Raw genomic sequence first — 22445 nt, forward strand, 5'->3', positions numbered from 1 at the left:
ATTTTCACTTGGAATCTGACTCTTTTGCATGAACGCAGATCCCCTCCCATAGCCCAAAACCAAACTTGAGCCAGTTTGCCCTGCAAGGTGGGATATAAATGAAAAGTAATTAATCAATAAATAAATATGCAGGTCCAGGCAGGGATTCCTGCCGGAGAGCTAGGGTTGCCAGGTCTGTGTTGGAAAATATCTGGAGGGGTTGGGGGGGGGGCCTCAGCGTGGTGCCATGCCACACAGCCCCCCCTTTCAGAGCAGCCATTTTCTCCAGGGGAGCTGATCTCTGTAGTCTGAAGATCAGTTGTAATTCCAGGAGATCCCCAGGTCCCACCTGGAGGTTGGCAACCCTATTTTATACCCTGCCCCGTCTGCCTCCAGTCCCATTTATGTCAGATCCAGCCCTCATAACAAATGAGTTCATCAACCCTGCTCTAGAGGGGTTATTTATTGTATACAGTGCTCGTATAATTTGTTGTATGTAGAACTAGGGAAAAGGCCCTGTATAGAAATTTTGATTTCTGCTTTCTATAATCCATGCCTTCTCCTGTGATGTCTTTCTGATAACATGCTGTGTCTTATTTCCTCTCGCAAGCCAGAAGCATCCCTTTGAGCTAAGGGATGGAAAGGGGGTCCCCTCCCCCATGGAGAATCCATTGGAGGACCCTGGGGGGGGGCAGTGGGAGGAAGGGCCTTTCTCCTTCCTAGGCATGCCCCAAGCCAGTGATTGCCCCCAACCCCTTTCTTACGCTAGTAAATCCCTCCTCCCAAGGTATGCAAAACCACAATCAGCGAAATGGGGAGGGGGAGCATCTGCTTCCACCTGCCTCTCCCCATCCTATTGTTTTTCTCCTAAGAGGTGGGTTGGGGGGGGGGAGGCCACGGGGCACGAATCTTCTGGGCGGCCCCTGGGGTGGGCTGCCGGCCTCCAGGCAGCGCCTGAGGATTTTCCAGAATTACAACAGATCTCCAGGCTACAGCGATCAATTCACCTGGAGGAAAGGGTTGCTTTGGATAGGTGGACTCTTACGGACTTGACGGGAGATCTCACCCTGCCCCACCCCACCCGTCTCGGTTCCCCCAAATCTCCAGGGATTTCTCAGACTGGAGTTGGCCACCCTAGCGGTCCCTGTGAAGAGCAGAGAGACTTCAGACGGGAGGGGTTGGCCTTTCCGCAGGCTCCCCCCCCACACACACACTTTTCTTCAAGTGGGGAAAGAGACGCCTGCCGCAAACACCCCTCCCCCAAATGTCCTCCCCCTCTCACCTCTGGCGTGTCTCTTGCACACAGGGGTCCACACCCTGCAGCTGATGTACGGCTGCGAGGTGGGGCCGGACGGGCAGCTCAGAGAGGGGCGCTTCCAGTACGCCTACGACGGGGAGGACTTCCTTGCACTCGACAGAGGGACCGTAACCTGGACGGCCCGCGTGCCCCAGGCCCTGGTGACCAAGAGCAGGTGGGAGACCGAGACCCAGGATGCCGAGTTCCAAAAGTCCTACCTGGAGGGGACCTGCGTGGAGTGGCTGCAGAGGTACCTGGGCTATGGCAGCAAGACCCTGCTGAGGACAGGTGAGGAGGACCCCCAGTGGGGGGGTACATCCACCCTGGGGAGGGGCAAAGGGCTGTCGAAAAAACCCCGGGGCTGACAAACCTTTGTCCTGCTTCCAAGGGGGGGGGGGGGACCGCCTGCATCTGTCTTCATTGGGGGTGCCACCTGAAGCTGCCTGGAATGCCTTGGGTGGGTTTTGAAGGTGCTGCTGGACTCCGGGTTTGCTCCAGATCTGGGAAGCCCATCCGGCTGTGCCCCCCCTCCCACCACACATCCCCCTTCCGGCCTCCAGGGTTTTTTAAGGGGTTGGCTGTGGGCTTAAAGGCGGGACTCCTCTCTTCCTTAGCAAAAGTGGTACAGTCTGCCAGTCCCCGTCCCCCCCTCCCCCAGGACTGCTGCTGCTTTCTTTAGAAAAGCCTTCCTTGGGGCATGGGGGGGGGAAATATGCCCCTGTTCCCCCCTCTCTGTTTAACGCCTTGCTAACTGATTAGGATGAATCGTCTCCTTTTCCTTTGCCCGCCTCTCCCTGCCCCATTACTGGCAGCCCAAAGGCCTGACCCATCTGTCGGGGGAGGGGGGGAATGGCTGTAAATGGGGGGGCTCCAGAGCTTGAGGGGGGTGGAGTCGAGAGCAGTGGGCCTGCCCTTGCTCCCCAAAACGGGCCTTTTTCCCTGGAAGGGGATCCGGCAGAAGTGGCACCTGTGAGAATTTAAGTGGAGCCTCCCAACGTTGAACTGAAACCTTAATGCTCCATTTGCCAAGCTGTCTTCAGTTGAGATTTCTCCTTCCCCCTTCTTAAGAATGTCAACTTGAGTACCAAAAAGGTTCCTTTACATTTCCTGATCCATTCTTCCATTGATAGAGTATTGTCTGACTTCCAGTATCTCGCAAAGGTCATTCTAGCAGCAGTTATCATGATAGGAAAGATCATAGTTTGAAATTCTTTTGGAAACAGGGGTATACTGTTTAACAAGATATCCTCAGAGGAATAGCTCATCTACATTTCATCATGTCTGCAACTGGTAACCGGTATTTTTTCGGCACGTCCACCGCATATGCAAATAGCCTGCATTTGGTAGTCCGCAGTACCGACATAAGTGTCATATGGGTTTTTAAAAATAAATTTCTACTGTTATGCATGCTGTCAAGTGCCATTCATGTAGCATGTTTATTGAATGTTCTCAAAATTGGAGAGAAATGAATGAACTATGTGTAAAAATACATTTCCCTTTCCTCTGGAATTTCGTATTTCAAATCTTTCCCCTGTTTAGATTGAAATGATTGTTTGAGTTGCTGTACCCTCTTTATATAGAATTTTACTGATTTTAGAAAGTAGTCACTCTTGTTTTTGACATGGATACGGTCTCCAATTTCTGTTAATTTTCGTATTCTTAAACTTCCATGTATACTTTTCTTCAAGAAGCTCTTAAGTTGTAAGAAATGAAACCAATTTATATTGCCATTGCTTAGTTAATTCCCTTTCCTGAAAGTCCAGGGTAATTAATGTCATAGACATATCAATACCATAAGATACCCCATTTGCTAATGAGTCACATTTAAAATGTTGCTATTTATCAAGATCTCTCACTGCGGATGGCAGGTGACCACGTTTTCCCTATAACTCTCCCAAATCTTCAATAACCCATTAAGAATCGAGTTTTCATGATATTCAAACCAGTCATGTGACATTGTGATAATGTTACTTAATTAGGAAGACCCAGTTCACCCTCTTTGCTTTTGCTTTGTACTCCTGACCAGTTGACTCTAGGTTTTTTTACTGCCCCGTATAAACTTGTTTACCATATTTGGTAAGTTTAAGATTATATAATAATTTTTTGATACCAGCATCATCTTTACTGTGTTTATCTGACCTAGAATTGATACGTTTCCCAAAGAGCAAATTTAGTTATTTCAGTAATTGTTGCTTTACAATTGTTACCAGATAAGTCTTCCTTGTTTTTGCTTAATTTAATTCCTAAATATGCATATGTTTTTGTAATCTTGATTTTCCTAATCCAGTTCTGAGAAGAAAAACTATGCACATCCATATTAAAAAGCACTTCTTCAGTCTTTATATCCAGCTATTTTGCTGAATTCCTTTGTAATAATTTCTAAATTGGCAGCTGATTGTCCCGGATCTGTTAGAAAAATTACAATGTTGTCAGCAAAGAGACTAATCTTGTATGAATCTTTTCCTATCCCAATGCCCTTGATACTAGGCAAGAGAGAGCCAGTTTGGTGTAGTGGTTAGGAGCGCGGACTCTAATCGGGGAGAACCGGGTTTGGTTCCCCACTCCTCCACATGCAGCTGCTGGTGTGGCCTTGAGTTAGTCACAAATTCTTTCAGAGTTCTCTCAAGAGCAGTTCTCGAAAGAGCTCTCTCAGCCCCACCTACCTCACAGGGTGTCTGTTGTGGGGAGGGGAAGGGGAGAATGTACTGAGACTCCTCTGGGTAGTGATGGGTGAGGTATAAATCCAATCTCCTCTTCAAATCTCTAATTGATGTGGCTAATGGCTCTGAGGAAAAGTTAAAGAATCATGCTGAAAAAGGGCCTCTTTGCTCTATTTCATTTCACTGGCTGTGAATTTTTTATATATATTTCTCTTTACTGTAGCATTGGAAGAAATAATTTTTGCTGATTCTTCCAAAACCAAATTTGTCTAAGCATTTCAGTAAATATTTATGTTCCAAAACAGAAAGGAAGAAGACCCAACCCTGAGCAACAACAAAGTTGGATACTTTGAGAGAAAATTATAACAAGTAAATTAAACAAAATATGTATTTATTACAAAGTGCACTAAAACTCAACTTTAAAAATGTAAGCACCTTCCACCCTTGAAGCAGGGAATATTTGAACAAGGAAGTCCTGAATCAATATATCGTATGATTTAATTCCTCTAGGTTAAGAGTCTTGAACCAATAGAACAGGAGCAACAATTCGATGTCTCTAGGTTGATAGCCTTGAACCACATTTAAACACGATGAAACGCGTTTTGGTCTCCAAGGCCTTCCTCAGTGGTCAAATTATTGTATGCACACAGACTATGGTGTATAAAATGTTTTAGTGCCAAGGCATTCTAAATGTTCTGTATGACAAAAGAATTAGGTTATATAATGAGCCAAATCACCTGCTCACGGTTTTAATGCCAGTGGCTCACAAAGTAGAATTTTTGCTCACAAGACTCCACACCTTAGAGGGATCATTGCTCCTGACCATGGCTATCAAAATGCTCGGAGTGTGCATCGATGTGTCAACCTTTTAACTGATAGTAACATCTTATTGAAAACCTTTTCTGCATTGTAATAGGAAAGGCATAGAAGGAGTATTTGATGTCTTGATCGACCTATCCATCCCATGGTTTATAAAACTATCAAAGCCACCAGCTAGAATAACTCCTCCTCCGGCAAAACGTGTAAGATCCTCTTAGAATGTTTTTAAAAAGGCCCTTTGGTTAAAGTTTGGAGCATAAAGGTCCCCCGGAGTAATTTGTTGCTGCTTAATGTGGGAGTATAAAAACCATACCAATTCAGGAGGATCCGTGACTTGAATCCATGTTTTTGTGCCATGTGGGTGTGGCTCAAAGTGCTGGTTCTGTGCTTATTGTTCTGCGCTGTGTAGACATGGATGGGGTATGGAATGTGGCAGTGAGTCTTGTAAGACTTTGTGTAAAAATTGTAAACATCCATGAGGATTCGTGCCGTGGACATGAGTGTTTGCGCTGTGAAAGAGCCACAAAGCACTGGATCTGCGTTTTGTGCCCGCCCCCCCCCGCCCCCAAACTCAGTGGGTGTGGAGTTAATTTGTGGTTCTGAAGTTTTATCAGATGAATCCTTCAAAAAAACATGAGGATCCATGAGTCTTTGGATCTTTGTTTTTGTATCGTATGGCATCTGTGCCATAAAGCACTGGATCCTTGATTGTTCTGGTGTAGACTGTGGATGTGCGTGTATTCTTTAAACTGGCATTACATTTTGGAGGACTGCATGCAAAAAGCAGGAGGATCTGTGCATTTGAACCCCAGCAGCAGTGTGGAGTGATTTCTAAGACCTAGCCTGAGAATACCGAGTTGATCTGTAATTTGATGGTCAATTTGGTGTGTGTGTGTGTGGGGACGAGGGTTCTTGCTATGTAAAAAAATCTAGAGGGTCCATGTAGACCTGCCGTTTACTCCCGTCTACCCACCCCTGAGAAGTTATTGAAGACTGTTGCTTTTTGATGTCAAAAACGGTGACAGTTCAGGATAAAGGTGTCTGGGCATCAGCAGACTACCCTTCCCATTCAGACAGACAGCTCTAAAATATCAGTGTGAGGGCTGAGTGTCTTAGAGCATGTAAAGAGGTCGTTGTATCTTGCAGAAAGCAGAAAAATCTCTGGCCACATCTTTTTTGTTTGTTTTGGAAGGTGCTCTTTGAAGCTGACCAGGCTGGTTAGTGGCCCTGAGATGGCCTGATTTGGTACCTCTGCAGTGTCTTTGTGTGTGTTTCTTGCTTGGTTGTCTAAAATGAGTACTAAGGATCATTTAGAAAAGAACTCTGAAATGTGGGTTAAGGAAGGCTCTTCACCCCCAAACCCTGAAGGGACTCACACGAGGCCGGTCTCAGAACCACAATCTAATTTCCAAGGCTAGGCCGGAGAACCCGCTTCTGTGGAGTGTTTCATCTCTTGGAGATGCTGCAAGTTGAATACATCCAGACTGGGGTGGGACTGGATGACCACCTGGGGTCCCTTCAAGGCCAGTCTCCAATCAGTCATCTGGGGAGAGGCAGCGTGTTAACCCAGGATGACGTTGCCCTTTCCACAGAGGCCCCAGTGACGAGGGTGGCACGCAAGAAGGGCTACGATGGACAGGAGACCCTCTTCTGCCAGCTCTACGGCTTCTACCCGAAGGATATTGAGGTCACCTGGATGAAGGATGGGGAGGACCGGAGGGCGGAGACCATGACGGGGGGTGTCGTCCCCAACTCGGATGGGACCTACAACACCTGGCTCAGCATCGAGGTGGACCCCAAGGAGAAGGGCCGCTACCAGTGCCGGGTGGGACACGACAGCCTGCCAGAGCCCCTGGACTTGGCCTGGGAGGAGCCGGGTGAGAGCAGGAAAGGGTGGGGGGGATGGGAGGGGGTGGGAGGCAGATTTTTGCCCAGGAAGGAAGGAGGGACTCTTGGTGTAGGGGGCAGAATGTCCGGGGGGGGCTCCAGGAGAGGGATGGGGGGGGCAGGAACTCGGTGTGGAGGTTGTCATCACACGCAGGATGTTCCCAATGCAATTTGTGCAACTTCCAGCAACCGGAGATGCTTCGTCTGGAAGATCTCTGCCTTGGAGGGCAACAGCCGGGCTGACTAACAGTGACCTTTCTTCCTCCCTTTCCTCCTCAGCATCCAACTTGCTGCTCATTGTGGAAGTCGTTGTCGGGGTCGTCCTTGCTGCCATTCTGCTGGTGGTTGGGGTCACCGTCTACATGAGTAAGTGAACGGGGGGGGGGCCTTGGCTTGGCTGTGTGTCTGTGTCTGTGAGAGAGAGGTTCTTATGGTGGATCCACGGTGAAGATTGTGAGGGGTGCAAGATGGCAGGGCCAGATGTTTCTCCCACATCTGGTGGTGCCCATGAACCCTCCCCTCGTAATGGCATTTGGAACATGGGCTGGGAAGTATCTCTTTGTTAATTTACTTTAAAAGACTCCTCGCTCTCCTTTCTCTCGCAAGGCAGGACCCCGGGTGGCTGACCACAAAAGTCACGCTAAGCAGATAGGGCAGGGCAAGAAACAGGCACGAAAAACCTCCTGTCCAACGTGTCGCGGGTGGGGGAGGTCACAGCCCTTTCCCCCAGGCAAGGGGGTCTTCTCAGTGCCTCAGGCACGGGGGGGGGCTGAGCATCTGGTCTCCCCCAGCCCTGCCTGGGACTCTCCCCTCTGGCCTGAAGGTCCCCCTCTAGTCCCCCCCAGGCAGGAGAGGCAGGCGGCTTCTGCACATGAGAGTGAAATAACCCTCTCATGGCGAACCTACGGAATCCTCATTCCAGGCTGGTGGAAGGCAAGTGGGGTCCTCTTGTCCCCTGGCTGGATTTCCCCCCCCAAAATTAAACCCCCTGGGAATTAATTAAGCCCCATTGATTTCAGTGGGATGCCTCCTGCGTAAACCACCTTTCTCATTTTAAACAGCAATTTTCCTTTGATGTCACAACTCTAGGATCCCAGGACTGTCCATTCCCCTCCCTTCTTCCTGTGGCTTCTCTGAACAGGGTCAAGCCTCTTGCCTGGGGGGGGGAGTGGTCTAGTCATGACCCCTCCTGCTCTGAGACTTGGGGTGGGTGGTATTTCTCTGTCCCTCTCCATGGCTGAGTGAGAGCCCTCCCTGTTCTCTTAACCAAGAGTGGCGTAGAGGAGTCCTTGGAAGTTGGTTACAAGGAGACTGGAGGAGTATCAGCTGGAAGTGGGGAGTTTGGAGCCCCAAAGGCCGGCTTCACTGCAGAGGGTGGGGCTGGATGGTCTCTGGGTGCTTCTTCCGACTCTCATGTCCCCTGGTTCTCTTTCTGCAGGGAAACGTAGGGCAGAGCGTGGCTACAAAGCAACACCAGGTGAGTGATGTCCCTTCCTCTTTGGAACATTCTGTCGTCACAAAAACTGAGATGCAGATTGGGGGGGCGGGTGTCCAGTGAAGGATCAGCTGACAGATCCACAGCTCCCCCCAGTTACATCACCCAAGGGAGGAAGGGAGCGTCTTGGTCGTCTACAGCCAGGTGGCTTCACAGTTACAGGGAGACTCGCCTGGTACAAGCAGGCCACTGTGTGACTCAGAGCGTTGGACCGGATGGGCCACTGGGCTGATCCAACATGGCTTCTCTCATGTTCCTAGAACGTCCACAACACCCTCCCAACAGCTTATAATAACATTGTGCAGCAAAACATGGCCAGTGAAAACAGTCCTCAGGCATGGAAAGGGAAAGCCCGTCCCGAAGGATCATCCGAGGACTTTTAATTTGAGCCAAAGGGAAAGGCGCAGGGTGTACATTCTTCAATAAAAGCATTAATTTAATTTCAACGATAGTGAGTTGTATCCTGGAAGATCCAGTCCCCGGGAGGCAGAACTGAGACTCTGACCGGGACTTTCTGAATGGGCAGTGATTGGGCCGCAGGAGGGCCTTCCTTCCTTGTGCCGTGGGCAGCTTTGGGATTTAAGTCACAGCTACGCTTATGTGTCATCCCAGGGTCCACATGAACCAGCAGAATGGGGTGGCTGAGGGCTGATTTCCAAGTGCTGCCCTGTCCAGGGGGCAGAAACCCAACTCCCCCCCCCCCCCCCCCCCTCAGTCTGTTGTAAGCCAGGCTCTGCCGCCTCCGCTCTGGTTTCACTTTGTGTTGGATCCCCAGGCATTCGAAATAACTCCACGTTCAGAATTAAAGCAAGGTTTATTTCAAAGCGATGGTTCAAACCGGAACAAGGACATTGTTAGGAATAACTGCAATTAACCAAGGGCAACATAATAAAGGCATTTGAACCAGGTCAGGGCCAATGAGCCCAGTTCCCGCTGGCGGGAATAGAACCTACAAACTCGTGCCCATTCTATAGGAACGTAACAGTTCTACACAATCAACACAGGTTCAGTTCACAGGCTAGATACCCAAAATAAGCTAAGCGAAGCTTCCACTCCCACCTCCAGCTGTCTGACCTTGGCGAGTTCCGCACACTACAGAGAAAGCATAATGAAGCAAACAGGAACGGAGGGGGGGGGTACAAGAGGTGTGAAACAGGGAACAGCAAACACAATGGCAGCTAGCTGACACTTTGGTCTCTTTTTTGTTCTCTGCAGCGTTTCTCCCCAGCCAAAATATCCAGCCGTTAAAGCTCCCCCATCACTTCATATATGGTTAGCTGGATTTTGTAGTGTCTAAAGAAACCCTACTGGCTGCTCTGAACTTTTAAGCAGACTGTAATTGGCAAAAACCTAAGTTTCACCGGTATGTAAGCCACAACACACACACCCCACCTTGGCCAAAATTCCTGGGGTGCCATAGAACATTTACAAATATTTTAACTGCTCAGGGTAATAGGATAACAAGTGCAGAACCTGAGTCAATCGATTATTCTGCAGGAATCTCTGTCCAGTTCTCTGTTCATATGAAGCTGCCTTGTACGAAACCAGGCCATTGGTCCGTCAGAGTCAGTATTGCCAACTCATTAACTATGCCTCGTTAACTATGGAGGCCCAGATCACCAATGTTGCCAAATTAGCCTTTTACCACCTCTGGCTGGTTCAGCAACTAGTTCCCTACCTCTGCACCTGAGACTTGGCTACAGTGATCAACAAAATGGTCACTTCCAGGTTAGGCTACCGTAACTCACTGTACGTGAGACTACTCTTGAATCTGACCCGGAAACTCCAGCTAGGGCAGAATGCAGCGGTGCGCTTTCAAACTGCAACGTCTATGTGGGCGCATATTCAGCCAGTGTTACACCAATTGTACTGGCTATCAATTGAGTACCAGATCCGGTTCAAGGTGTTGGTGCTAACCTTTAAAAGCCCTGTGTGGCCAGGAACCAACATATCTGCAGGAGCACTTCTCCCCATATGTGCCTCGTAGGGCTTTACGCTCAGCAGAGCAACATCTACTGGCAGTCCCCAGCCCCAAAGATGTCCGCCTGGCCTCAACTAGGGCCAGGGCCTTCTCCGCCCTGGCCTCAGCCTGGTGGAACATGCTCCCGATCAGGGCCCTGAGGGACTTATTACAGTTCCACAGGGCCTGTAAAACAAAGCTGTTCTGCTGGGTTTTCAGCTAACTGGTGGGCAACCACTCTTCCGGGCACCTCCTGCCCAAACTCATTCAGTGGTGTAGAGGGCAATGGGTTTCCTTCAGTAGTAACTGGACTACAGACAGAGTGTTGGACTGGATGGGCCATTGGCCTGATCCAACACTGGCTTCTCTTTTGTTCTTATGTACTATTATATTTCGGCCCACCATAATCCTTCTTGACTGATTATACTGGCTCTGTATGTGCCTTCTACTGAGATTGGGTCCCCTGATAGCCTATTGCTTTTGAATAAGAACAAGTCGAAACGCGGCAGCCAGCATCCGGACTACGCGTCATGGCTTTTTATGGCTTATGGGACTTCTGAAATGTCCCCTCCCATGATGAATTGCACGTCAAATTGGACTTTGAAATTACAACACTACTGGAGTGAGACACAGTAAAATACTTGGGACTTTATTCTTCTTTCCATTATTATTCTTCCTTCTGTATCTTGGTTACACCTTGGCCTATACTGTTATACAATTATATTTTTGCATTATTGAATTATTATTGCATATTCACCTGACCTTCAATGCAAGGAGCACAATGGATTGTTACTGGCCTGCCATCTGTTTTAAAATTGGATTCTTAATTCTTTATGGTTTTATGATGTGGTTTTATTGCTCATATTCCTGTCGCGACCTCTCCCTGAGCCCACCTGCGGGGGAGGGTGGGATAGAAATCAAATGAACGAACTTGCCTGGCTGTGGCTCTCCAGGATCTCAGGCAGAGGTCTTTCACATCATCTGACATCAGATCCTGAACTGGAGGTGCCGGGGAGTGAACCTGGGACCTTCTGCCTGCCAAGCAGAGTTGTTGCCACTGAGCCACAGTCCTTCCCCCACCTCTCTGTACTTCTCTGGCTCCCATTCATCTGGGTCAAATTTTAGGCTTTTTAAGGGATTCAGGATCCAATCTTCTTTGGTGTGCCGTTTTTAAGTCTAAAATGCATGGGGGGGGAGGTATTCGTACTTGAGGTGAAGTGTTTGGAGGGCCTTGTCCAGAAATAATTGATATTAACTCTCCCCCCCTTCCCCCCCGCTTTTGCAGGAAGCGACCAGGGGTCGGACAACTCCACCAGGGGTAAGTAGGTTATTGTTGGGGTTGGGGGTCAGTTGCTAAATGGGGGACCCTTGTTGAGACAGTCTCCACGGGGATCCTTGCTCAGATTCTAAAAAGAGTTTTGTGTGCTCTCTCACCCCTGTTCCTTACACCTTCAGCGATGGTTATCAGCTGTGTGGCTGGGAAGTCATTTCCTCACCAGAACGATTTCTGCTTTTGGAACAAATGGATTGAACTTTGACCTTGTGGAGGGTCTCCTTCCTCTCTGACTATTCGCTCAGGGTCTTCCTGACAGGCCTCTTGGGGAAGGGATTTCTGCACTGGGGGTTAGCGCCCCAATTGAGTTCCTGCCTTCCCCTGATGTCTGTGGCTTGACTCGCTTGCTTGAGTGGCCAGTTGGAGGCCTTTGCACTGTGGGTCCCTCGGCAGAGCACCCTGCTGTCTGCTTGTGGCCTGATCTATATGGGGGGGCGCTGGTTGAGATCCCCCCCAGCAAAACACTAGCTTGGATGGCCTTTGTGTGTGTGTGTGTGTCCCGTCCTCCCCACCCTCTGGTTTCGATGCATGTTGACTGTTCCATGGTGGCTTCACTTAAGACTCTAACTTTGTTTCTTTTTTAGTTGAAGTGCCTGACGCATAAGAAGAGAATGAAGAGGATCTACTCAAAAGATTCTGGGGATCTTCTGTCCCACGCAAAGAGCTTCTGCCACCTTCAACTCTTGTTTTTTGTTCCACCTAATCTTTCTGGCAGCGGCTTCTGGTTCCCATCTCTTTCGATTGGATTTTGTGGGATTTTTCCCCCTAATAGATTTGGGTTGATTTTGGTTTTGCCCTGATATTTGAACCATTAGTATTAATAAGAAACAAACTTTAATATTTGCAACTGAAGTGCTAATCTTTTTAAAAAGCTAAGCAAATTCATTTATATACTGTGCTTAATGTGGCATATAATCTGCAGTGATTTTGACGCTGTCTGGGGCTTAGGGGTTGCTGCGTTCCTTCCTCCTCCAATGCACTGTCTCTTTTTGACTTTAAAGTAATACATGGCCGTGAATTGTTGTGTCTACTTGAAATGCAATGGGCCAGAGTTTGGGCTATTTCCTAAAAGCTTTTGGTTGAGATGCTGCGATGTCATAGAATGTTCACAAGAATCTCAGTGTTCAGGCTGGATGTGTTCTCGGCAGAAAGCAAAGATCGTAATGTCTGCGTAAGTAACCAAATGTCAGTTTAGTGAGGTGAGGAATTCCACACTGAGGGGCCAAAGAAGAGAATGGCAGCTGGAAAGAGGGGTGGCACCAAGAAGAGCAGATTTTGCAACCAGAGGCTAATGGGGGTGACAGAGCCATCGTCTCTCAGGAGCCACCTCTGGGTCCAGCCAAGATCAGTTCCAAATCAGATGAGATACCCAGGGGAGGGTGGGAGAGGGGCTGCTGCTGGCAGTAGACATCTAAGTCTTCACACTTTCGTAGAATTCTTCCTTCCCTGGCTAGAGTATTATCTGCATTTTGCCTTGAATATTTTTGATGTAAATATTTTGCCTGTAAAGATCCATTTTGTTGAAATAAAGAGAAATAAATTGGCTCCCCACCCCATGCCTGTCTGATGTTTCCTTCTCCATTAGCACAGGAGCTCCCGATATGCCCACATTCCTGAGAATATTGAGGGTTTGTAGACTCTGAGGGCATCCCCAGATCATCTCCTTCCAATGCCTTTTAAAGGGAGCATCACACTGAGTGCTTGCTGTTGTTATTATTTCATTTATAGTCTACCTGGGACTCAAGGTGGATTACAAGTATGATAGAAACAGTAAACAGATTACAAGGACTTTAGGGGGAAGGGGTGAGTTCGGTTATTCTGTCTTCCCCCATCCATCAAAAAGGACTCAGAACAGCTTGGGAAAAAGTGCCTGCCAAAAAATAATCACAACCAAAAACACATGAAGCACAAAAATCAAAATGTAACCAGACATGACAAAATATGAACCTACCTGTTCATTCTGGTCATCTTTGGAGGCTGCCCTTTGGGTGCCCTCGCCAACTGAGGCTAATCAGGAAAGGGCCTTGTTTGTGGCCCCAAAATTATTGAACACCCTGCCCTGGGAGATTCATTTTTCTCCTTCCTTCCTTACCTTTTGCCAGTGGGCGAAGGACTTCTTTTTGTTTCAGCATTCTTTTATTGAGCTTTCCTTCTTGACCTGTGTTTTAATTGTTTTTATACTAGTTTCGCTTGTGGTTTTAACTGATACTACAATGGGCTTTATAATGTTCCACTTCTAATTTGTTAACTGCCTCGGTGGCCTTGTATCGGGCCAAAAAGCCTGATATCGATTTTGTAAATAAAATCACCTCCACTCCCAGTGCCTTTTTAAGAAGTCCTAATTTACAGGGCTTCCCTAAAATGACCACATCGGGAATCCTTCACCATCTTCTGGAAAGTTATTCTGTATGGATGAAACCACCATGGACAGCACCTGAGTGGGTGGAGGCAGAACTGCTACATGGGATGCCAAATGAGCCGGAGGGGGGGGGGGGAATCCTGTCTTTTAATAGGGGCTGAATATGTATGATTTATCAGCTGGTGTGATTTGCCTCCAGGCCAGGTGGCAACCCTATCTATTCATCTGGAGTGGGAGAATGGATGGGAGGTACAGAAAAGACACAAAGTCTTCCAATTGCTTCTGTGCCAGCCCTTTATCTCTGAACTCCTGGTACTTCTTTCCAAGATTATCACTGCCAAGTTCTTATAGACCACTGTTTCCAATGTTGTCCTCCTGCCTTTTGGGTCCAGCCTGGTTTGTGGTGGGTTTTTGTTTTACTGCAGACTGAGGAGGAAGGTATCGTGTTTGGTCCCTCCTCCTGAGAAATCATTTTGTTTTGGCTCTAGCATCTTGCTGCAGCCATTATTGGGTGGTGGTTACTACTCTCAAGATTCCAAAAAGAGTCCAAAAGCTCAAAAAGTTTGCAGGGCCCATAAAATTTATCCCTATAAAATTTCCCTGTACAATTTTATCAGCAGAAGTGAGCTTGTGACTCCCAAAAGCTGACATAAATAAATTTTGTTACTCTTACTAAGCGCTTGAGTTTGCTGTCACACAGGGTCTCCCCCTAGAACAGGGATCCAGATCCCCAAACTTTTTGAGCCTGCAAACTTTTGAATTGTAAATGGAAAAAAGGGGGGAGGACTTAACCAAGACTGAATTGAATCAAGAACCTCAAAGTTAAGAAGATCTGAATGTATAGGCCCAATAGTCTGGTGTAGTGGTTAAGTGGGCGGACTCTAATTTGGGAGAACTGGGTTTGATTCCCCACTCCTCCACTTGCACCTGGCTGGATGACCTAGGGCAAGCCCTAGTTCTGATAAGAGCTATCCCAGCCCATTGGCCTTCCTCAGGGGTCAAACAATAATTAATAATTTGTTCTGTTTTTCCTTTCTCCAGAAAAATTTCATCTCGATTAAGAAATGATTGTAATATCCTTTGTTCGACCCCTGAGGAAAGCCAGTGGGCCAAAACGTGTCAATTATTGTCCCTACAATTTGATTTTGAATTGAGGCTATCAACAGGGACAATATTTTTTAAATCTATTTTGTAATAAGTACATGGAAATTTTTGTGTATTTGTCAATATTTCATGGTTTTAATTTGACTAACAGAATTACTGGGCCTATACACTCAGAGCTTCTTAACCTTTGGAACTGTGACACAGGATAATGGGCTCAACCATAAAATGGCTGCCACAAGAGGTGAAGCTGACCACAAAATGGCCACCCCAGGAGGAGGAACCGAGAACAAAATGGCCACCACTGAAGACCACAGGCAACCACAAAATGGCTGCCGAAGGAGGCAGAGCCAATGCTAAAATGTCAGAGAGTGATGTTATGCATATCTCTAACTAAATTTCAACATTTCAGGCAGGAATTTAACAGGATACTTTTAAAATGAACATGATATTTCTCCGTACCCTGTGGGACCTTATGCACTTCTACAGGGCATGTAAGGCAGAGATGTTCCGACAGGCTTTTTTTTTAGGGCAGCAATGGATACCATCTACCTGGCACTCCCCCCCCCCCTGTTTTTCCCACTTGTGGGACAGTAATGCCTACTGTATTTGTATTTATTTTGGCGCCATCTGATTTTTTAAAATTTTAACCTGTTTTAATTTCAGTTTTATACTCTTTTTTTGTTGTTGGCAACCGCCCTGTGAACTCAGGGAAGGGCAGTATATAAACTGAACTTCTAGATAAAAATAAAATAAAATATTTTCCTTGTGTATAGTCAGCTTAACCTTCAGTCACACACAGTGGAGATCCTTGTTCTGTGGTGGCAGCTACGGCCGAAGCGACATTTCAAAAAATCTGCACAGCCAATCCGATCTCCGAGGACCAATCAGGAGCCCTGCAGGGCAAAATCCACATCTGACCCTGCCCATAATCGAAACATCTGGTGGGCACCAGGAAAGCCGTTGGCAGGTGCTGTGGCGCCCATTAGGGTTGCCAGGTCTGGGCTAGAGAATACCTGGAGACTTTGGGGGGTGGATCCGGGAGAGGGCGGGGTTTGGGGAGGGGAGGGGCCTCAGCATGGTACAATGCCATAGAGCAGTGGTGGCAAACCTATGGCACGGGTGCCAGAGGTGGCACTCAGAACCCTCTCTGTGGACACACGTGCCATCGCCCCAGCCAGGCCCAGACCATCATTAAAATGTTGAATTCTCTGCCAAATAATTTTAAGTAAATGAAAGCATTTAGGATTGCTTTCCTTACTTTGTTTGGATCATCTTAAGTTAATGTATGAGTTGTTTTTTCTAAAGTAAAACCTCAGTATTCAGGTTAAATTGCCGTGTTGGCACTTTGCGAAAAATAAGTGGGTTTTGGGTTGCAGTTTGGGCACTCGGTCTCTAAAAGGTTCGCCATCACTGTCATAGAGTCTACCCTTCGAAGCAGCCATTTTCCCCAGGGGAGCTGATCTCTCAGCTGGAGATCAGTTGTAAAAGCAGGAGATCCCCAGGCCCCACTTGGAGGCTGGCAACCGTAGCACCCATGGGCGCCACCTTAGGGACGTCCCCACCTTAAAAATTATACAGTTTCTAACAGGCTTCCAAAACCTGAACACCACCAGGCAAGACCCTCTTACACAGAGAGGAGGTGCTCACCCCACCAGTCTGGCCCTTTTCCAGAGTCTGCACTCTGCACGCTCCCAGAGGTAGCGCTAACCCCCCCATCTGCAGTCAAGTCTAAATGGCTCATCTAGATGTGGCAGGCATCCTCTGGGGCACTACTCCCCCATTCCAAAAAAAAGAGAAAAGGTTTCCAGGCAGGTCACTTGGTTGCCAGCCTCCAGGCGTGGCCTGCAGTTCTCTCAGGAATTGCCACTGATCTCCCAAGACTTACAGAGGGCGATTCCTCTGGAGAAAATGGCAGCTTCGTTTTCACTCTATGGCAGGACATCGATTCCAGATGGATCCCCCCCCCCTTCTACAACCACCACCCTTGAATCTCCAGGAATTTCCCAGGCGGAAGTTGGCAAGCCATTATTTGCAGGTATGCCCCTCCCCAGTGGAGCTGCGGTGGCTCAAGTGGTTAAGACGCTGAACTGCAGGCTGCGGAAGGTCGGTAGTTCAGCAGTTCGAGACCCGAGTGTGCTGCATGACGGAGTGAGCTCCCGTCTCTAGTTCCAGCTCCTGCCAACCTAGCAGTTCGAAAGCAAGAAATTGCAAGTAGATAAATGGGTACCGCTTCGGTGGTTAGGTAACAGCGTTCCCTGCGCCTTGGTGTTTAGTCATGCCGGCCACAGAAACGTCTTTGGACAGCGCTGGCTCTTCGGCTTTGAAACGGAGATGAGCACCGCAACCCTAGAGTCGGATTCGACTGGCTTTCGAGCAAGGGAAACCTTTACCTACCCCTCCCCAGTACCTTTTCGGGGGAGGAAGGTGGGGGGGTCTCCTCAGCTCCCTCCCTCCAGACACCCCTTCCCTGCCCCCCGGGAACGGAGCGGCTTTTGCAATGTGGTCCCATTCAAACCCGGTTTTCTCCCCAGCGGCGAGGGATCTGCCCAGCAACCGCTGACGACACCGGATTGCCGTTTTCCTATTGATTAAATAGCCCCTACTCAGAACCAATCGTAGCTCTTGCTTCGGATTCCTCTCCGGCTGACTCCGGCAGCTCCGCTCCGGCATAGGATTGCTATGGGGCTGCTGCGGGGGCGCCTCTTTTTCGTGGGGGCAGTGGTTGTCTTCCTGGGGGGCTGTTCTGGTAAGTACCGGGGGCGGGGTCTTAAAACCTCTTATCCGCTGGGGAAGGTGAGCAGAATTTGCACCCAAGGCAGAGCAGGCAATGCATCAATATATGGGGGGGGGGGGGGGGCTGTTGAGCGTCCCTGTTGAAGCCTTTTGAAACCTTCCCCACCCCCTTAAAACCCGTGTAAACGCTACTCGGTGTTGTGCAGCGCCAGGATCACAGTTCCAGGAAAGGGTTTTGAGAGTCGCGGTACGATGAGTAGCTGTAAGTAGTTTCGGGAAAGCACGTGCTCCTTTGTAGCAGAATCAAAACCATGATGACGGAAGCGCATGAAATCTGTCCGATATGATACGAGGCTGAAGACGGCTCCCAGTTCCTTATTTACAGTTCCTAGTTCCTGTTCGTGAATCAGACCACGAATACCGACGATGCTTTTAAAAAGCTCTACACCCCCAAAATATGCTATGGACTCCCCTGACCTGCACACTGCAAGGAAACTTGCTCTGTTACCCCTCTTCAAAGCTTTGTTTCAGTGCCACTGGTTCCAAACTCAGGTGCTCCTAGGGTGGGGTCCCCAACATAGTGCTTGTGCAGTTTTTTTAAATGTGATTTTATTTAAAAAGTGTGTGTATTCTTGGTGCTTGGGGGGCAAAAGTGGGGGGGGGGCCTTTGGGAGTTCTGGCCCCCCTGGGGGACCCTCCTGGTGGCACCTGGTGTTTTTGGCCACTGTGTGACGCAGAGTGTTGGACTGGAGGGGCCACTGGCCTGATCCAACATGGCTTCTCTTATGTTCTTATGTCTGGGGCAAGTGATGCTCTGCATTCTTGGTGGGGGGGGCACAGTGGGAGGGTTTCTGGAGTTCTGGCCCTGCTGGTGGACCTCCTGATGGCACCTGGTATTTTTGGCTACTGTGTGACACAGAGTGTTGGACTGGATGGGCTTCTCTCATGTTCTTATGGATAAACATATGGTCCATCAGTGGCTATTAGCCACAAGGTACAGATGGAACACTCTGTCTGGGGCAGTGGTGCTCTGTCTTGGTGCTTGGGGGGGGCAACAGTCGGAGGGCTTCCGGATTTCTGACCAACGCTCCCTCTAAGCTGTGGAGTCTTGTGAGCAGAAATTCTACTTTGTGAGCTGCTGGCATTAAAGTTGTGAGTGAGCCATTTGGTTCCTGCATAAATTAGTTTGCTCCGGAGTCGTCCTTCCTGAGCTAAGACAAAAATGTGTGAGCCGGAGGATACAAAACTGTGAGCTAGCTCACACTGACTCAGCTTAGAGGGAACACTGGTTCTGACCCCGCTAGTGGACCTCTTGATGGCACCTGGGTTTTCAGCTACTGTGTGACACAGAGTGTTGGACTGGATGGGCCACTGGCCTGATCCAACATTGGCGTCTCTTATGTTCTTATGTCTGGGGCAGTGGTGCTCTGTCTCCTTGGTGCTTGGGGGCAAAAGTGGGAGGGCTTCTGCAGTCTGGCCCCACTGGTGTAGTGGTGTAGAGAGCCAGTTTGGTGTCGTGGTTAAGTGGGCGGACTCTAATCTGGGAGAACCGGGTTTGATTCCCCACTCCTCCACTTGCACCGGGCTGGATGACCTTGGGCAAGCCGTAGCTCTGATAAGAGCTGTCCTTGAAAAAAGAGCAGTTTCTGTCAAGAGCTCTCTCAGCCCCACCCACCTCACAGGGTGTCTGTTGTGGGGAGGGGAAGGGAAAGGAGTTTGAAAGCAGCTCTGATACTTCTTTGGGTAGTGAAGGGTGGGGTATAAATCCCTTCTCTCCTCTTCTTCTTCTCACCGCCTCCTTAGGCAGCCGGTTCCATGGCTGTACTCTTACTGTACAAAAATTTCCGTAATATCCAGCTGGTACCTTTCCACCTTTAATTTGAACCCATTCTTGCGATTCCTATCCTCTGCTGCCAGCAAGAACAGTTCTCTGCCCTCCTCTAAGGGACAGACTTTCAAAGACTTCAAAAGAGCCGTCATGTTCTTCTCTTCTCCATACTGAGCCTTCCCAAGTCCCTCAACCTTTCCTGGCAGGGCTTGGTCTCCAGGCCCCTGATCATCTTCGTTGCTTTCTTCTGCACCCGCTCCTTTCCGTCCACATCCTTTTTTGCAGTGGGGCCTCCAGAACCGCACACAATAATACTCCAGGTGCGGCCTGACCAATGCGGTGTACAGCAGGGCTATGACATCTTTCGTTTTGGATGTTATGCCTCTGTTGATATACCACAAAACCACATCAGCCTTTTTTGCCGCTGCATCACACTGACTGCTCAGGCTGTGGTCTGGAGTCTGCTTTTTGCTGCGGCATCCCCTTAACTATGCCTCCCTCTCTTCCTTTTCAGGCTCTTCTTCACACTTCCTCCACAATCTCTACCTGGTGGTTTCTGAGCCCGGCCAGGAGCTGCCCCAGTTCATGGCCGTGGGCTACGTGGACGGCCAGCTCTACATTAAGTATGACAGAGACACCGGCCAGGCTCTTCCTCAAGTCCCCTGGATGGGGGAGATTCAGAACGCGGATCCCCACTACTGGGACGGCCAAGCCCAGATAGCCCGGAACACGGAGCCGGTATTCAAAGTGAACCTGGAGGGGGTGCGGAATCGCTACAACCACAGCCGTGGGCGTGAGTAGAGGGGTTGAGACACAGATCGTCCCATGTGGGGGCACGGATACCCCCCAATTCCTCCCTCACAGATGCAGAAGGGGAAGGGCTACTAATGGGAAAGAGAGAACCCTTCTAGCCGTGAATCTCCTTTGAGACCCAGTGGACTCTAACCTGGGAGAACCAGGTTCGATTCCCCACTCCTCCACATGCAGCTGCTGGATGACCTTGGGCAAGCCATAGTTCTGATAAGAGCTGTCCTTGAAAAAGAGCGGTCTCTGTCAAGAACTCTCTCAGCCCCACCTACCTCGCAGGGTGTCTGTTGTGGGGAGGGTGTAGTAGAGATGGGACTATAATGATTTCCCCCTTTTTTGAGTATTCATATTTCTCTGGTTTTTATAGATTTTTTCTATAACGTGGGGCGCCAAATTTTGTTATACAGATTAAATACAAGATCTTCCTCCTCATTTTGACTTCAGTCTCCTATTTTTGACTGGATATTAATTTGTAGAACAAGGGGAAGGTCAAGGAGTTTGTAAGATGCTCTGAGACTCCCTTGGGTAGTGAAGGGCGGGGTATAAATCCAATCTCCTCCTCCTCTCCACACTCAGAGAGTCAGTTTGGTGTAGTGGTTAAGTGCGCGGACTCTAATCTGGGAGAACCAGGTTTGATTCCCCACTCCTCTACTTGCACCTGGCTGGATGGCCTTGGGCAAGCCGTAGTTCTGACAAGAGCTGTTCTTGAAAAAGAGCCATTTCTGTCAGAGCTCTCTCAGCCCCACCTACCTCACAGGCAATGTTCCCTCTAAGCTGTGGAGTCCTGTGAGTAAAGATTCTACTTTGTGAGCTACTGGCATTAAAGTTGTGAGCGAGCAATTTGGCTACTGCATAAATTAGTTTGCTCTGGAGCCATCTTTCTTGAGCTAAGACAAAAATCTGTGAGCTGGAGGCTAAAAAACTGTGAGCTAGCTCACACTAACTCAGCTTAGAGGGAACACTGCTCACAGGGTGTCTGTTGTGGGGAGGGGAAGGGAAAGGAGTTTGTAGGCCGCTCTGAGACTCCTTTGGCTTGTGAAGGGCGAGGTATAAGTCCAACCTCTTCTTCTTCTTCTACCTCACGGGGGGTCTGTTGTGGGGAGGGGAAGGGAAAGGAGTTTGTAAGCCGCTCTGAGACACCTTTTGGTAGTGAAGGGCGGGGTATAAATCCAATCTCCTCCTCCTCCTCTTCTTCCTCTTCTTCTTCTTCTTCTTCTTTTTCTTCTTCTTCTTCCTCTTCTTCTACTTCTTCCTCTTCTTCTTCTCCTTCTTCTTATCGCCAAATCTTGTTGGTTTCTAAAATGCTCGAATCTAACTCCCTCCCTCCCTCCCTCTCAGGGTTCCATATCCTGCAGGGGGTCGTGAGCTGTGAACTCGGCCGGGATGGGAAGGCCAGGGGAGGGCATTACCAGTATGCCTACGATGGGAGGGACTTCCTGGCCTTTGACAAGGAGACCCTCACCTGGACGGCCTCCGAGCCTCAGGCCGAGATCTCCAAGCGGAAGCTGGATCCACTCCTGGCCACTTCCCAATACCTGAAGTCCTACCTGGAGGAGGAATGCGTTGACTGGCTGCGGAAGCACCTGAAGTATGGGAAGGAGAGTCTGCTGAGGACAGGTGAGGAGGGGCAGGAGGCAAGGATGTCCTTCAAAAGGGAATTAGATAAGCATATGGAGCAGAGGTCCATCAGTGGCTATTAGCCACAAGGTATAGATAGGGACTCTCAGTCTGGGGCAAGGGATGCTCTGTCTTCTTGGTGCTTGGGGGGGTGGGAGCAACAGTGGGAGGGCTCCTAGTGTCCTGGCCCCACTGGTGGACCTCCTGATGGCACCTGGCATTTTTGGCCACTGTGTGACAGAGTGTTGGACTGGATGGGCCTTTGGCCTGATCCAACATTGGTGTCTCTTATGTTCTTATGTTCTGTTCTCCACCCTCCGTATCTCAAAAAGGACATGGAAGAGCTGGGAAAAGTACAGAGGAGGGGGACCGAGATAATTAAGGGGTTGCAGCACCTTCCCTGGGAGGAAAGGCCGAAGAGACTGGGACTTCTCAGTTTAGAAAAGAGACGACTAAAAGGGGATGTGATAGAGGTTTATAAAATTATGCACGGGCAGGGCCGGCCCCAGCTTATTTTGCACCCTAGGCGAGGATCCCTTCTGGCGCCCCCCCCCCCCATGCCCCCAC

At 49.0% G+C, this 22445-nt stretch overlaps 2 protein-coding genes across 2 annotated transcripts in view; both read left to right on the forward strand.

The window, feature by feature from the left end:
* Nucleotides 1–12980, forward strand: part of LOC107106868 (class I histocompatibility antigen, F10 alpha chain-like) — a 33535-nt gene extending 20555 nt beyond the window's left edge. Inside the window, exons 3-8 of the mRNA XM_015407085.1 lie at nt 1286–1564; nt 6348–6632; nt 6922–7008; nt 8081–8119; nt 11383–11415; nt 12015–12980. Coding sequence (XP_015262571.1) covers nt 1286–1564; nt 6348–6632; nt 6922–7008; nt 8081–8119; nt 11383–11415; nt 12015–12034 — 743 coding nt within the window. The 3' untranslated portion in view covers nt 12035–12980. The remainder of the gene's footprint in view (nt 1–1285; nt 1565–6347; nt 6633–6921; nt 7009–8080; nt 8120–11382; nt 11416–12014) is intronic.
* A 4592-nt stretch (nt 12981–17572) lies between these two features.
* LOC107106867 (major histocompatibility complex class I-related gene protein-like) overlaps nt 17573–22445 on the forward strand; it is a 12966-nt gene continuing 8093 nt past the window's right edge. Inside the window, exons 1-3 of the mRNA XM_015407084.1 lie at nt 17573–17639; nt 19969–20247; nt 21600–21878. Coding sequence (XP_015262570.1) covers nt 17573–17639; nt 19969–20247; nt 21600–21878 — 625 coding nt within the window. The remainder of the gene's footprint in view (nt 17640–19968; nt 20248–21599; nt 21879–22445) is intronic.

This window comes from Gekko japonicus, unplaced genomic scaffold, assembly GCF_001447785.1.
Source record: "Gekko japonicus isolate JY-2015 unplaced genomic scaffold, Gekko_japonicus_V1.1 scaffold2427, whole genome shotgun sequence".
Classification (NCBI taxonomy): Eukaryota; Metazoa; Chordata; class Lepidosauria; order Squamata; family Gekkonidae; genus Gekko; species Gekko japonicus.